The following is a 13125-nucleotide window of genomic DNA, read 5'->3' as shown; positions in this document are numbered from 1 at the left end:
GTACTGGTCATTCCCTGTGACTGCAGCCAGCTCCTGATGTGTTTCTGTGTTCCAGGTCAGGTGATCAGCGTGGAGAATGGGATTCGCTGTGAGAACCTGCCCATCATTACGCCTACTGGAGACGTTGTGGTATCCAGCCTCAACATTCAGGTTCGTCTCACTGATTGCGGTCCATTGGCTGTGAAGGTGGTTCTGTTTAGGTTCGGTTACATCACCATGATAACCAGAATGTCCTGGTGGCCCAGTGGATCCAGAACTTCAGTTTTGCAGCCGTTCTTCAGGCTGATTTATGGTGTTTATGAATGAAATTCTGATCTGTAGACTCGATACGTGGTTCTGGGTGTAACTCCCAGCAGATTAGCGGGTTCTGGTCAGATCAGCCCGTCTGGAACCATCAGCCGTGTTAAGACTCCTGGTTTTTTGCTCAATCTGATGGTTTTCTCCTCGCCTGCCTGATGAGCTGCCCTGTGATTGGCTGATTGACTGTGTTAGCAGGCAGCTGTGCCTAATAAACTGGCCGGTCGGACATGTTTGGTTTCTTTGGGTTTTTCTGAACGACCTCATCCGGCCCTCAGTGGCAGTTCCGCCTGGTGACCAGCAGAGGGAGCACTAACTCCAGATACACCGACCAAAATGTTGGGTTTAAGTTCCGAAAAGGAAAAGTCTTTTCATACAGATTCATTACACAAAGAGCAAAATATTTAAAAAAATTTATGTGGGTTTTTTTGTTTGTTTTTTTTTACAAACGTCCAAACTTGCATTTTTCCCTGTTAATGATTAAAGTGTTTTTTTATATTAATATGTTTTTTTAAAGTATATTTTATTTCTGCTGTTTTGTGTATTTATTTTTGGTTATTTAAAATATTTTCCAGAGTTAAATCTTAGAAATTAAAGTTTATTGATCTTTTCTGTATTATTTTTGCTTTTATGGTTATTGGAGCTGAAAATGTTCTTTAAAAACATTATTATTGTTTAGCATCATAATTTCTGGGGCAGTTTATGGTCAGAACCAGCTGATGACGACCCCATCAGAACCCTGACCGGTTCTGGATCTGGGCTTCTGCTAGTCGCCTTGGACTGGGCCAGAACTTCTGCAGGACCAGATCAGGTCCGGCGTGAAGGATCCCATTGTGTTCTGGGGAGGTCAAAGGTCGACCCGGAGAAAACTGATGGAAACAGAACTGTCTTTGTGTTCTGATGGGTCCAGATGAGTCACTGAGATTCTGCTCTTCTACTGAGCTGAGAAAATCCTGGGAGCCTTCCAGCTCTTGGTTCTGGTCTTGGTTCTGGTCACAGGACGTGTTTCTGTGTTGCAGGTGGAGGACGGGATGAATGTTCTGATTACGGGTCCAAATGGCTGCGGGAAGAGTTCGCTGTTCAGGATCCTTAGTGGGCTCTGGCCCGTTTACGGAGGAGCTCTGTACCGACCAGAACCGCACAACATGTTCTACATCCCCCAGAGGTAAACACCCTGGTTCCCACTGTGGTTCTGGCTGGTTCTGGTTCTGACTGGTTCTGTTTCTGAGCAGGCCTTACATGTCAGAGGGAACCCTCAGAGACCAGGTCATCTATCCGGACTCGGTGGACGACTTGGTCCGGAAGGGACTGACGGATTCGGACCTGGAGGAGATCCTCCGGACCGTCCACTTGCTCTACATCCTGGACAGGGAGGGCGGTCAGTGAGCTGCAGCCACAGTACTACAGGAGTACTGGAGTAGTTCTACGGCGGTACCACAGTAACCCTGTGTGTGTTTCAGGCTGGGAGTCTGTCAGCGACTGGAAAGATGTTCTTTCTGGAGGAGAGAAGCAGAGGATGGGGATGGCCCGCATGTTCTACCACCGGTACCTTCACTGCTTCTTCACTGATAGTTCAGGTCCAACCGGTTCAGGCGTTGGGGGTCATGGTGCCTCCCTGTGACATCATAGAGAGCTGTGATTGGTGGGTGTGGTGATTCTCTTCAGCTGATTGGCCGTCTACCCCGCAGGCCGCGGTACGCCCTCCTGGATGAATGCACCAGCGCCGTCAGCATCGACGTGGAGGGAAAGATCTTCCAGGCTGCAAAGGATGCTGGGATAGCGCTGCTGTCCATCACCCACCGGCCCTCCCTCTGGTCAGAAACACATGTTGCTGTGTTTGTGAGGACCAGAGGCTGACCTTGGCTGACCTTCCCCTGTCCCACAGGAAGTACCACTCCCACCTGCTGCAGTTCGACGGAGAGGGAGGCTNTTATTGATCTTTTCTGTATTATTTTTGCTTTTATGGTTATTGGAGCTGAAAATGTTCTTTAAAAACATTATTATTGTTTAGCATCATAATTTCTGGGGCAGTTTATGGTCAGAACCAGCTGATGACGACCCCATCAGAACCCTGACCGGTTCTGGATCTGGGCTTCTGCTAGTCGCCTTGGACTGGGCCAGAACTTCTGCAGGACCAGATCAGGTCTGGCGTGAAGGATACCATTGTGTTCTGGGGAGGTCAAAGGTCGACCCGGAGAAAACTGATGGAAACAGAACTGTCTTTGTGTTCTGATGGGTCCAGATGAGTCACTGAGATTCTGCTCTTCTACTGAGCTGAGAAAATCCTGGGAGCCTTCCAGCTCTTGGTTCTGGTCTTGGTTCTGGTCACAGGACGTGTTTCTGTGTTGCAGGTGGAGGATGGGATGAATGTTCTGATCACGGGTCCAAATGGCTGCGGGAAGAGTTCGCTGTTCAGGATCCTTAGTGGGCTCTGGCCCGTTTACGGAGGAGCTCTGTACCGACCAGAACCGCACAACATGTTCTACATCCCCCAGAGGTAAACACCCTGGTTCCCACTGTGGTTCTGGCTGGTTCTGGTTCTGACTGGTTCTGTTTCTGAGCAGGCCTTACATGTCAGAGGGAACCCTCAGAGACCAGGTCATCTATCCGGACTCGGTGGACGACTTGGTCCGGAAGGGACTGACGGATTCGGACCTGGAGGAGATCCTCCGGACCGTCCACCTGCTCTACATCCTGGACAGGGAGGGCGGTCAGTGAGCTGCAGCCACAGTACTACAGGAGTACTGGAGTAGTTCTACGGCGGTACCACAGTAACTCTGTGTGTGTTTCAGGCTGGGAGTCTGTCAGCGACTGGAAAGATGTTCTTTCTGGAGGAGAGAAGCAGAGGATGGGGATGGCCCGCATGTTCTACCACCGGTACCTTCACTGCTTCTTCACTGATAGTTCAGGTCCAACCGGTTCAGGCGTTGGGGGTCATGGTGCCTCCCTGTGACATCATAGAGAGCTGTGATTGGTGGGTGTGGTGATTCTCTTCAGCTGATTGGCCGTCTACCCCGCAGGCCGCGGTACGCCCTCCTGGATGAATGCACCAGCGCCGTCAGCATCGACGTGGAGGGAAAGATCTTCCAGGCTGCAAAGGATGCTGGGATAGCGCTGCTGTCCATCACCCACCGGCCCTCCCTCTGGTCAGAAACACATGTTGCTGTGTTTGTGAGGACCAGAGGCTGACCTTGACTGACCTTCCCCTGTCCCACAGGAAGTACCACTCCCACCTGCTGCAGTTCGACGGAGAGGGAGGCTGGAAGTTTGAGCCGTTGGACGCCTCCGCACGCCTGTCCATGCAGGTGAGTCTGCCTGGCGGACCCGTTCTGCTGCCGCTTCTGGTCCAGACCCGGTCCAGAACCCGGCCGGGTGACGTTCCGGTTCTGGTTCTGTCGCAGGAGGAGAAGCAGCGCCTGGAGAACCAGCTGTCTGGGATTCCCAGGATGCAGCAGCGGCTGTCCGAGCTGCGGCTGCTGCTGGGGGAGCTGGAGGACGAGGACACGGCGGAGGGCCGGGTCGCAGCGGCGCCGCTCTGCTAGAGGGAGCGCGCACGTGACCGCGCACGTGTGTTCTGGGGAGGCACCTGAGCATCCACGTAATTTAAATTTTTAACCAGTTCCTGTTTGCTGTCTGAGGCTCCGCCCCTTCCTGCCCGTTGTTCCGGGTCAGAGGTCACCTGCCCTGGACAGCAGACACACCTGTGGTGTGAGGAACCTGGTTGTGGTCCCACATTTCAAAGCTTTTAGTAACGGATTGTTATTAATTATTACATGTTGATGTCATCCATGATGCTGCAGTCGCTGCTTCAGCTGCCGAGCCTCACCTGTCAGGGGGCAGAGTTTCACCTGCAAACGACCCGGTTAAACCAGAACCAGTACACTGATGGATCAGCAGTCAGAATCGGTCTGCTTCTGTTCCCTACCTGTGATTGGCCACCTGCAGATGACTCCGCCCCCTCTCAGGTGAGCTCCAATCAGACAGGAAGCTGCTGCTGGTCACAGCTGTTACTCCCAGGACCGTGCGTCCCTGGGGGCGTGCACGTATCCCTGGGAGCGTGCACGTCCCTGGGAGCGTGCACGTCCCTGGGGGCGTGCAGGTGTCCTGTACCTGGCCGAAGCGGTTTATCTGATGCATCCAACTCAGAGGTCAGAGGTCATGTGACAGCTGTCGATTGTAATGAGCCATTTTGACTGTAACTGTGTGAACCAATCAGAGCTGAGCTGCTCAGCAACCAATCAGAGCTGAGCTGCTCAGCAACCAATCAGAGCTGAAGATGATGATGAAGAGGCCTTATTTCACAGTAAATAAAATGTTTTCTTCTGACACTGCCGTTTGTCTGGTTTTTCAAAATAAAAGCGGTCTGACCAGAAGGTGAGGCTCCGCCCACTTCTGTTCTCATCCAGAACCACATCAGAACCAGATCAGGTGTTCCTGGCTCCAGAATCCATTTGATTTGGTAAGTTAACGGCTGTTTCAGCCTCTGGTCCAGTTCTGGAGAGTTCTGGATTGATCTGGAAGGTTTGGAGGAACCGAGGAATCTGTTTTATGTTCTACCAAACCATTTAAGGTTCTGGCCATTGAACCATGAACAGAACCGAGTTGAAGAATTCCTGGGAAGTGTTCGGTTCCTCCCAAACAAAAAAATCTTCTCCAGAACCAGAACTGCTAGAACTCCAGAACCCGTCCCTGTGCTCTGACTTGGTTTGTTTTTTAAACTGAAATAATCTGGAATTAAATATTCCAATAATTTAATCTGTTTGGTTTCTGAGGATCTTTGGCTCTGCCCACTTTCGGACGGATCCGGTTCCCCTCTGTCTTCCTTCCTCTCTCTGGACCGGTTCTGTCTGACCCGGTTTGAATCCACCAGAATCAGTCCAACTCAGAATTGGGATCTGGATAATCACAACCAGAGGCGAATGTGGTACCAGAACAGAACCAGTCCTGAGCCCAGAACACAGCTGGGACAGATCCATCAGAATCAGAACCTCTGGCTCAGTTCTGCTGCTAAAGCTTCAAATTGCTGGTTCTGTTTCCAATAAGGTCAAAGGTCATTGGTTCTGATCATCAACATTGACCCAGTTTTCTACCTAGTACCAGAACTTCAGTCTGGACTTCCAGAACTCTGGAGGTTCAGGTTGAACAGAACCTCGAGAGTTCTGGAGTCTTTCCATCAGAACCAGCAAATTCCCACAAGTCAGAGTCACGTGGTCAGAACGTTTGATGACGTCAGCTCAGGTATGTTTTCACCTGGATGCTGAACTCTGTGATGGAGATGTTGATGCTGATGGATGAGGTTCTGGAGAGAAAGTTTTGACCCGGTTCTAATCTGGTTCTCATCCTGATCTGGTCCTGATTCTGGACCTGGTGCTACCTCAGACCCGACATGATTCCAGAACCTCCCTGTGGGTCCGGGCCGGACCGATACCTGCTGCTCCATGAGGCGGGGTGTAAGCGGGTCGCCCGGCCGGCGCCGCCCGGTCTCCGCTCAGCGGGGCGGGGTCTCAGCCAGACCTGTTGTTCGGATCTCGGAGCTCCTGGTCCCGCCTGGGTTCTGCTCGGTTCTCTCTGGCTCGCCGCAACTTTTCTCTGGCTTTTGGGACTCAGCAGGATCCGAAACAGACCTCTTGGTCCAGGTGAGTAAGATTCGGTTCTGCTGGATCCAAGTTGTCTCGAGCTGCATGAAGGAGCGCGCGAGCCAGGCGTGTCTGACGGAAGCGCGCCAGACTCACTTCAGAAATCTGATACTTTTCCGTTTTTCTGCTTTTCTCCATTAATGTTGTTGATAAAAGGACCGGTTCTGAAAGGAGCCGGTTCTAGAGGGGGTGTTCTGTGATTCGGCTCTGAAATATCCCTCTGGTACCATTTTCCGGTTCCGTCCCTGCTGGTTTTAGTGTGCCTGCCTGCTGAATTCAGCTGAGAGCAGCGAGTTTTAAAGTGAATGGGTTTTGAACAGAGTCCGGTCTTTGAACTGAGGGGTGAAGAACCAGAACCTGCGGTTCGGTTTGGTTCGGAGTTTTGATGTCAGCCTGTCTTCTCTCAGCGGGGTTCTGTTGGAAGATGCCGACCAGTTCCGGTTCGGCTCAGCTGGGTTCTTCTCGGTTCAGCCTGCAGTGGAATAACTTACATTCCAACACAGGCACAGACACGCGCACACACGCACGGACAAACAGAGATACCCACGAACACGCGCACATGTGCACGAACGCTCTTGCATGAACGCGCAGTCAGCTGAACAGAGGCTGTGTACTGATCTGGACTCGGTTCCGAGTCACCTGCTGATGTTTCATAAAACAACTTTACATCACGTGACCCTGTGACTGTAAACACACACACACACACACACACACATAAACTGCTGTCTTCCTCTGTAGCCTCAGGGGCCCCTCTGTCACCATCGGTTCGGTCCAAACTGTCCTAGTTGCTGCGGTTCTGATCCGGAACCTACTGGAGAGTTCTGGTTACTCACAAAGAACCACATCAGAACAGAACTTTGAAAACGCGAGCTATTCAGAACCACTTCGACCAAATAGAGTTCTGATGAATCTACCGGTAATTATTTCTAATGGAATTACAGAGCCGAATTTAGATCCAGTTAAATAAACCCAGTAGAATCAGAGTAACTAACCTGCTCTGATCAGTTTCTCTGATTCTAATTAGTTACTCTGCTAACGAACCAACCTGGTTAGTTACCACTCTGGCTTAGTAATGCATTCATTTTTTCATTAACTAGCTCTGTAAGATGGTTAACCAGTTAATTTACTAACATAGCAACTTCTAGCACTGTAAAAACAGTTAACCTAGCTCAGTTACTAAGAAACAAAGGAGCTGAGTTAATTATTCCACAGGTAGAAGCCACAGAGAACAGAAACATTAAAAATGATCCAAATTTTGAAGAAATCTAAAATATTTAAAATGATCTTGAGGAAAATAACATTTGGATGGTTCTGGTTCGATCCGTTCCAGGAGAGGAACCTGGATCCACAGCTGAGGTCCAGCAGCCTGGACAGAACAATCCGGTCCAGTTTTCTACCCGGTCTGGACCTTACTGGTCCGAGAAGTTAAAGTCAGAACTTTCAGTCTGTTTCCCTCCTGATGGTCCAGTCGACCCGGTTCTACTGGAACCAGAACTCCATCATCTGCTCCACCTCCAGCTGCTGTGGTTCTCTCTTTCTCTGCTCTGAGTCAAACCAACCTGTTCCCCTCCTGGCCTGTGGGGGCGCTGCACCAAGAACCACTGAAGACACCGAGAGCAACTTCCTTCTTCACCAAATGGAAACAAGATGGAAGATTTTAGCGGTTGGAGGATTTCTCTTTAGACTAAAGACCAGGACCCATTTCTGCTGCTATCGCTAGGCTAACTCCTTAGCTTTTGTTGTATTTACCCAGAAGGCCCTGCGCTATAGTCCACTTCCTGCTTTTGGAGCGGTCTGTGGTCTGCTTGGTGTTCACATGCAAACAGAACCAGAGTTCACTTCAACCGAACCCAGACTGAGGTTTGGAGGACCGGAGTTAGCTTAGCATTCATACCAACTGAACCAGACTTTCCAAGCATGAACTGGAGTCAGATTGAAGTGGACTGAACAGATCTGGAGGGAACGATGAACCCTAAGATGAAGAGACGCTGCAGATTATGGGATGGCGATGCTGCTGCTGAATGTTGCCATGGCGATATGTTTATAATGTGATTATCAGGCAGCTAGGCCTGAAATCTGGGCTGATGGCTGAACTTAAACACCCAATATCAGAACATGTTTACATGACTAAGCCACGCCCACTCTGACCAAGCAGGCAGCTGATTGGCTGTTGTGAGCTGGGGGTAAAGGTGAGGACCAGCAGCCTGGGAGATGAGGTGCAGGGCAGCAAAAAGAGAAACTGCTGAGGTCAGGAAGAGGGTCACGTGACCTGTCTGAAGCTGTGACATCATCATCATCATCATCATCAGAGAGATGAAGATTAAACTGAACCTAATCTGAAGGATTTAGTCTGGGTCCAGATTCAAATTCAGATTACTGTTTGTGTCTAATCACCTCTAATCCACACACACACACACACACACACACACACACCCACACACACACACACACACACACACCTTCTACCCTACTGGACTCAAACCACTAACACCAGTCTGAGCTTGGCAATCGGGTCAGAACCAGACTGGATGGACAAATGGTTCTGAAGGTTCTGATGGTTATTTGAGTTCAGAGTGATGAAGAGTTCATGTCTTTATGATGCAACATGATCTGAGCTAGACCCAGAGGTCCCAGTCCGGGTCAGCTGGAGGATCGGAGCTGCAGTCTCTGTGTGTGTGTGTGTGTGTGTGTGTGCGCGCGCGTTTGTTTGTAATACCTGGTGGGGATGATTTTCCTGACATATACTACGTTGTGGGGACCAATTGCTCCGGTCCCCTCAAGGGGAAACCCTGTTTTTGGGTCAGGGGTCAGAGTTAGGGCTAAGGTATGAATTGAGTTTTGGTTGGTTAGGGTTAGGAAAAGGGTAAAGGTCAGGTTTAGGCTGTAGAAATGAATGGAAGTCAATGGAAAGTCCCCACAAAGATAGCCACGCAAACGTTTGTGCGTGTGTGTGTGTGTGTGTGTGTGTGTGTGTGTGTGTACGCACGCCTCATCTCTTCCTGCAGATGAAAGAGTTGCTAGTTTGATTCCTCAGGGACTCTCAGCCTGAAGCTGCAGATCTGAGCAGAAGACTGACTCTCAGGAGTGTGTGTGTGAGTGTGTGAGTGTGTGTGGGTGAACGAAGGAGCCTGAACTGATGTGCTCAGGTGTGTCTTGTTGTTCTTCCGGAGAGATGGGAAGCACTGAGGGAGCTCTTGTTAAGGCAGGTGGAGATGTTGTTGTTGTGGTGAACTGAAAATATTAATCGATTATTGAAATAATCAGTAACTAATTCAGTGATTGATTAACTGGAGAATACAGATGTTAAAAATGTGATTTGTGGAAAGAACAACATGAAATAATGGAACCAAACTTGAACAAAAAATTTTAACCTTTTTGGTTTTAGGTTAAAAAAAGTTTCTTTGTTTACCTGGTTCACATCCTGGAAATAAATCTGCTATTAATCACCTTTTCCATCCAGTTATTGATCAGTTAATCCAGAAAAATAGTATGTCTTGTAGGTAGAGACGCATCATAGTGAATGATAAAACATTCACTATTGGAATCCTGTAATTGTATTTTAGTCAATGAAATATTTCGTTTTTCTTTAAAAAGGAATTCAATAGTTTATTTGGATCTTTAATGTATTTCTAAGTTTTTATCTGATTGTCAGAATAACTAAAGAGTAAAATAAACGCTAGCTGCAGTACTGGTGTGAAGCAGGAGGTTCTGTAGTGTTGGTATTGTTTGTGGATCGGGCCTTTGGACCCGCTCGGTTCTGGTTGGTTCCACTGGTTCATCAGTGAAGGAAGTGAGATGGAACCGTCCTTCTCCAGTGTTTGATTCACGTCTAGAGCCATCAGAACTGCAACAGAACCTCTGCAGAGAGCAACAGAAACAGAACAGAACCAAAGCAGAACCTCTGTTTGAAGAGAACCAGAACCTGTGTGATGAAGATTGTGGGTGGTCCTCTGGAGGTCTGGAAATCCTCCATAATCCAGATTAATCCTCTCAATGCGTTTGGTGTTTAAAACCATCTGAAGTCAGAGGAACAAGCTGTCAGTGGGAACCTCGTCCTGTCAGAACCACTGAATCGGACCTTCCAGAACAATTAGAGTCCGGAGGGATCAGGGACGCCTCATCCTGCTGATCCAGACAGGTTTGGACTTCCTCATAGTAAAGACTTCCAGTCCAGCACTGAAGTAACAAATGCAGGATGTTTATGATGTCAGAGAAGGAAATCTTAGAAACGTGTTTATTATGGTCAAAAATAATACAGAGGTTTTTCACTTTATCACTGGAGGCCAATTTAATCCCATCCAGAGTGACTGATTAACAGGTTCTGGTCCAAAAACAACAACTTCTGTTTGGCCAGAATTTAAAACAACATTTAAAGTAATCCAGGTTTTAATGTCATCATGCCTGTAATCTAGAGAGACAACGGAGTATCAAAAACTTAACAGTGAACATTTATCCCATGCTGTCTGATTGGTAGCACACGCTCAGATGGAGAGCCGCTGTTCTGTCAGATAGCCATACACTGTCAGGATAGCATACATGCAGTTAGTACGCATGCCCGCGCATGCGCATTAAGAAGTCCGACCGTCAGTGGAGTTGTCAGTTCAGCATACGCAACAAGTTATGACGAAAATAAGTCATTAAATTGTTTATAATATAATATAATATAATATAATATAATATGATATGATAACTAGATAGATATACATGCGTTGTCGTGGTTTCTACAGCTAACTCAGCAGCGCTTCGCTTTCACAGACGGTGGGGACAACGTCTAACTTTTTTCGTCACTTAGAAAAGTAGCTCAAAGAAGGTAAGCTACGTTGACATGATGCTAGCAAAGTTAGCTGTACAGAGACACATAAGCATTGTGATGGAAAAAAGTCACTCACTGCGCTGAATTATTGTGCGGAGGTGTAGACTGACTTGTCGTATATATGGGACAACGCTGTGTCCAAAAGTCTGCAATATAGTGATGTGACATTCAGGTACAGTACGATTAATCTGCTCGTCTCTTTACTTATTAGATAGGACTGGAGTGTCGCTGAGAGCCGTTGTTCTATGAGATAGCCATACGCTGTCAGGACAGCATACATGCAGTTAGTAAACATGCCCGCGCATGAGCATTAAGAAGTCCGACCGTCAGTGGAGTTGTCAGTTCAGCAGAGGCAACAAATTATGACGAAAATAAGTCATTAAATTGTTTATAATATCATATAATATGATAACTAGATAGATGTAGATGCGTTATCGTGGTTTCAAAGTGTATTTAAAGCAGGTCTGGCTGCGGCTGCAGTCAACTACAACACACCGTGTAAAACTCATTAACTTACTTATTTAACCGCTAAGTCAGGATGCCATACAGCTGTTCATAACAAAGTGTATGATGATCTATGTCATGATTCTATGTTGCTGATTAAATAAAATCATATGGAAATGACAGCGTATGCATGTCTGAGCTAAGCGTACGACTATCTGACAAAGTATGCTGATCTGACAGAACACCGGAAGGGGATTTCTCCGGTTCAAAACAAAGCAAAGTTGATCACAATGAGTAGCTACTCAGTGTAGCCCTAGCTACCTGGAGCTGCAGACCTCATGTTATACTACGAGCCAGAAGAAAGCTTTCAAAAGCCTGAAGAATCAATCATTTAGTTTCAAGTTGGGTCAAGCATTTCGGATCAAAAGCAGCATTAAATGGCTGTCAACTTGTTTCTGCCGGGTGAGTAGCGAGTTGTGCTATTTTAAGTAATTAGTCTATGTTAACGATGCTATGGCTAACATCGAACTAACACATGCTATTTTATGAGCTTGAATCTCCCGGTAAATCATTTATTTAGCTTCTGTAAACCCAAAGTGATGCTGGAGTTGTACGTTAATGTTGAGTCGCTGTAGGATTCAGGTCCAATGTAGGTCAACGATTAGCAGCGATCTACAGAAACCNAAAAGTCTGCAATATAGTGATGTGACATTCAGGAACAGTACGATTAATCTGCTCGTCTCTTTACTTATTAGATAGGACTGGAGTGTCGCTGAGAGCCGTTGTTGTATCAGATTGCCATACGCTGTCAGAATAGCATACATGCAGTGAGTACCATGCCCGCGCATGAGCATTAAGAAGTCCGACCATCAGTGGAGTTGTCAGTTCAGCAGAAGCAACAAATTATGAAGAAAATAAGTCATTAAATTGTTTATAATATCATATAATATGATAACTAGATAGATATACATGCGTTATCGTGGTTTCGAAGTGTATTTAAAGCAGGTCTGGCTGTGGCTGCAGTCAACTACAACACACGCCCATGTAAAACTCATTAACTTACTTATTTAACCGCTAAGTTAGGATGCCATACAGTTGTTCATAACAAAGTGTATGATGATCTACGTCATGATTCTATGTTGCTGATTAAATAAAATCATATGGAAATGACATCATATGGAAATAATCATATGGGTTATTTAATCCATATGATTAAATAAAATCATATGGAAAAGACAGCGTATACATGTCTGAGCTAAGCGTATGACTATCTGACAAAGTATGCTGATCTGAGAGAACACCGGAAGGGGATTTCTCCGGTTCAAAACAAAGCAAAGTTGGTCACAATGAGTAGCCCTAGTTACCTGGAGCTGCAGACCTCATGTTATACTACGAGCCAGAAGAAAGCTTTCAAAAGCCTGGAGAATACAATCATTTAGTTTCAAGTTGGGTCAAGCATTTCGGATCAAAAGCAGCATTAAACTTGTTTCTGCCGGGTGAGTAACGAGTTGTGCTATTTTAAGTAATTAGTCTATGTTAACGATGGCTAACATCGAACTAACCCATGCTATTTTATGAGCTTGAATCTCCCGGTAAATCACTTATTTAGCTTCTGTAAACCCAAACTGATGCTGGAGTTGTACGTTAATGTTGAGTCGCTGTAGGATTCAGGTCCAATGTAGGTCAACGATTAGCAGCGATCTACAGAAACCTCGAGTTCGTGTCTGGACACGAAGTATTGCTGGGTAGGTTATAATTTATTTATTTAGCTTTTTATGTTTTATTATTATTTTTTAAGCATGCAAGTCCTACTGAATAAACATTTTCTGTCCGTGACTCGGCCCTGAGCTAGCTGCTAACAACATTAGCGCTCTGAGGACAACCAGGCTACCGAATAAAAATATCTTACCTTACATATGACTGTTTGTCTTTCTA

The 13125-nt window shown here is 46.9% G+C and overlaps 2 protein-coding genes across 4 annotated transcripts in view; both read left to right on the top strand.

Annotated features, from left to right (window-relative positions):
• Positions 1-4347, top strand: part of abcd1 (ATP-binding cassette, sub-family D (ALD), member 1) — a 14684-nt gene extending 10337 nt beyond the window's left edge. For both annotated transcript variants that reach the window (XM_007541926.2, XM_016665968.1), the window contains exons 11-17: positions 56-150; positions 2649-2794; positions 2862-3007; positions 3090-3174; positions 3318-3443; positions 3515-3602; positions 3699-4347. In XM_007541926.2, the coding sequence (XP_007541988.1) occupies positions 56-150; positions 2649-2794; positions 2862-3007; positions 3090-3174; positions 3318-3443; positions 3515-3602; positions 3699-3839 (827 nt within the window). In that variant the 3' untranslated portion in view covers positions 3840-4347. The remainder of the gene's footprint in view (positions 1-55; positions 151-2648; positions 2795-2861; positions 3008-3089; positions 3175-3317; positions 3444-3514; positions 3603-3698) is intronic.
• Positions 4348-5747: 1400 nt separating this feature from the next.
• The window catches only part of plxnb3 (plexin B3), a 39490-nt gene continuing 32112 nt past the window's right edge, over positions 5748-13125 (top strand). For both annotated transcript variants that reach the window (XM_016665982.1, XM_016665981.1), the window contains exon 1: positions 5748-5933. The gene's annotated coding sequence lies outside the window, so the exon portion shown is untranslated. The remainder of the gene's footprint in view (positions 5934-13125) is intronic.

Source organism: Poecilia formosa, unplaced genomic scaffold, assembly GCF_000485575.1.
Source record: "Poecilia formosa unplaced genomic scaffold, Poecilia_formosa-5.1.2 Scaffold642, whole genome shotgun sequence".
Taxonomy (NCBI): domain Eukaryota; kingdom Metazoa; phylum Chordata; class Actinopteri; order Cyprinodontiformes; family Poeciliidae; genus Poecilia; species Poecilia formosa.
Note: the sequence above shows the minus strand (reverse complement) of the source record. Positions and strands in the feature narration are given on the sequence as shown.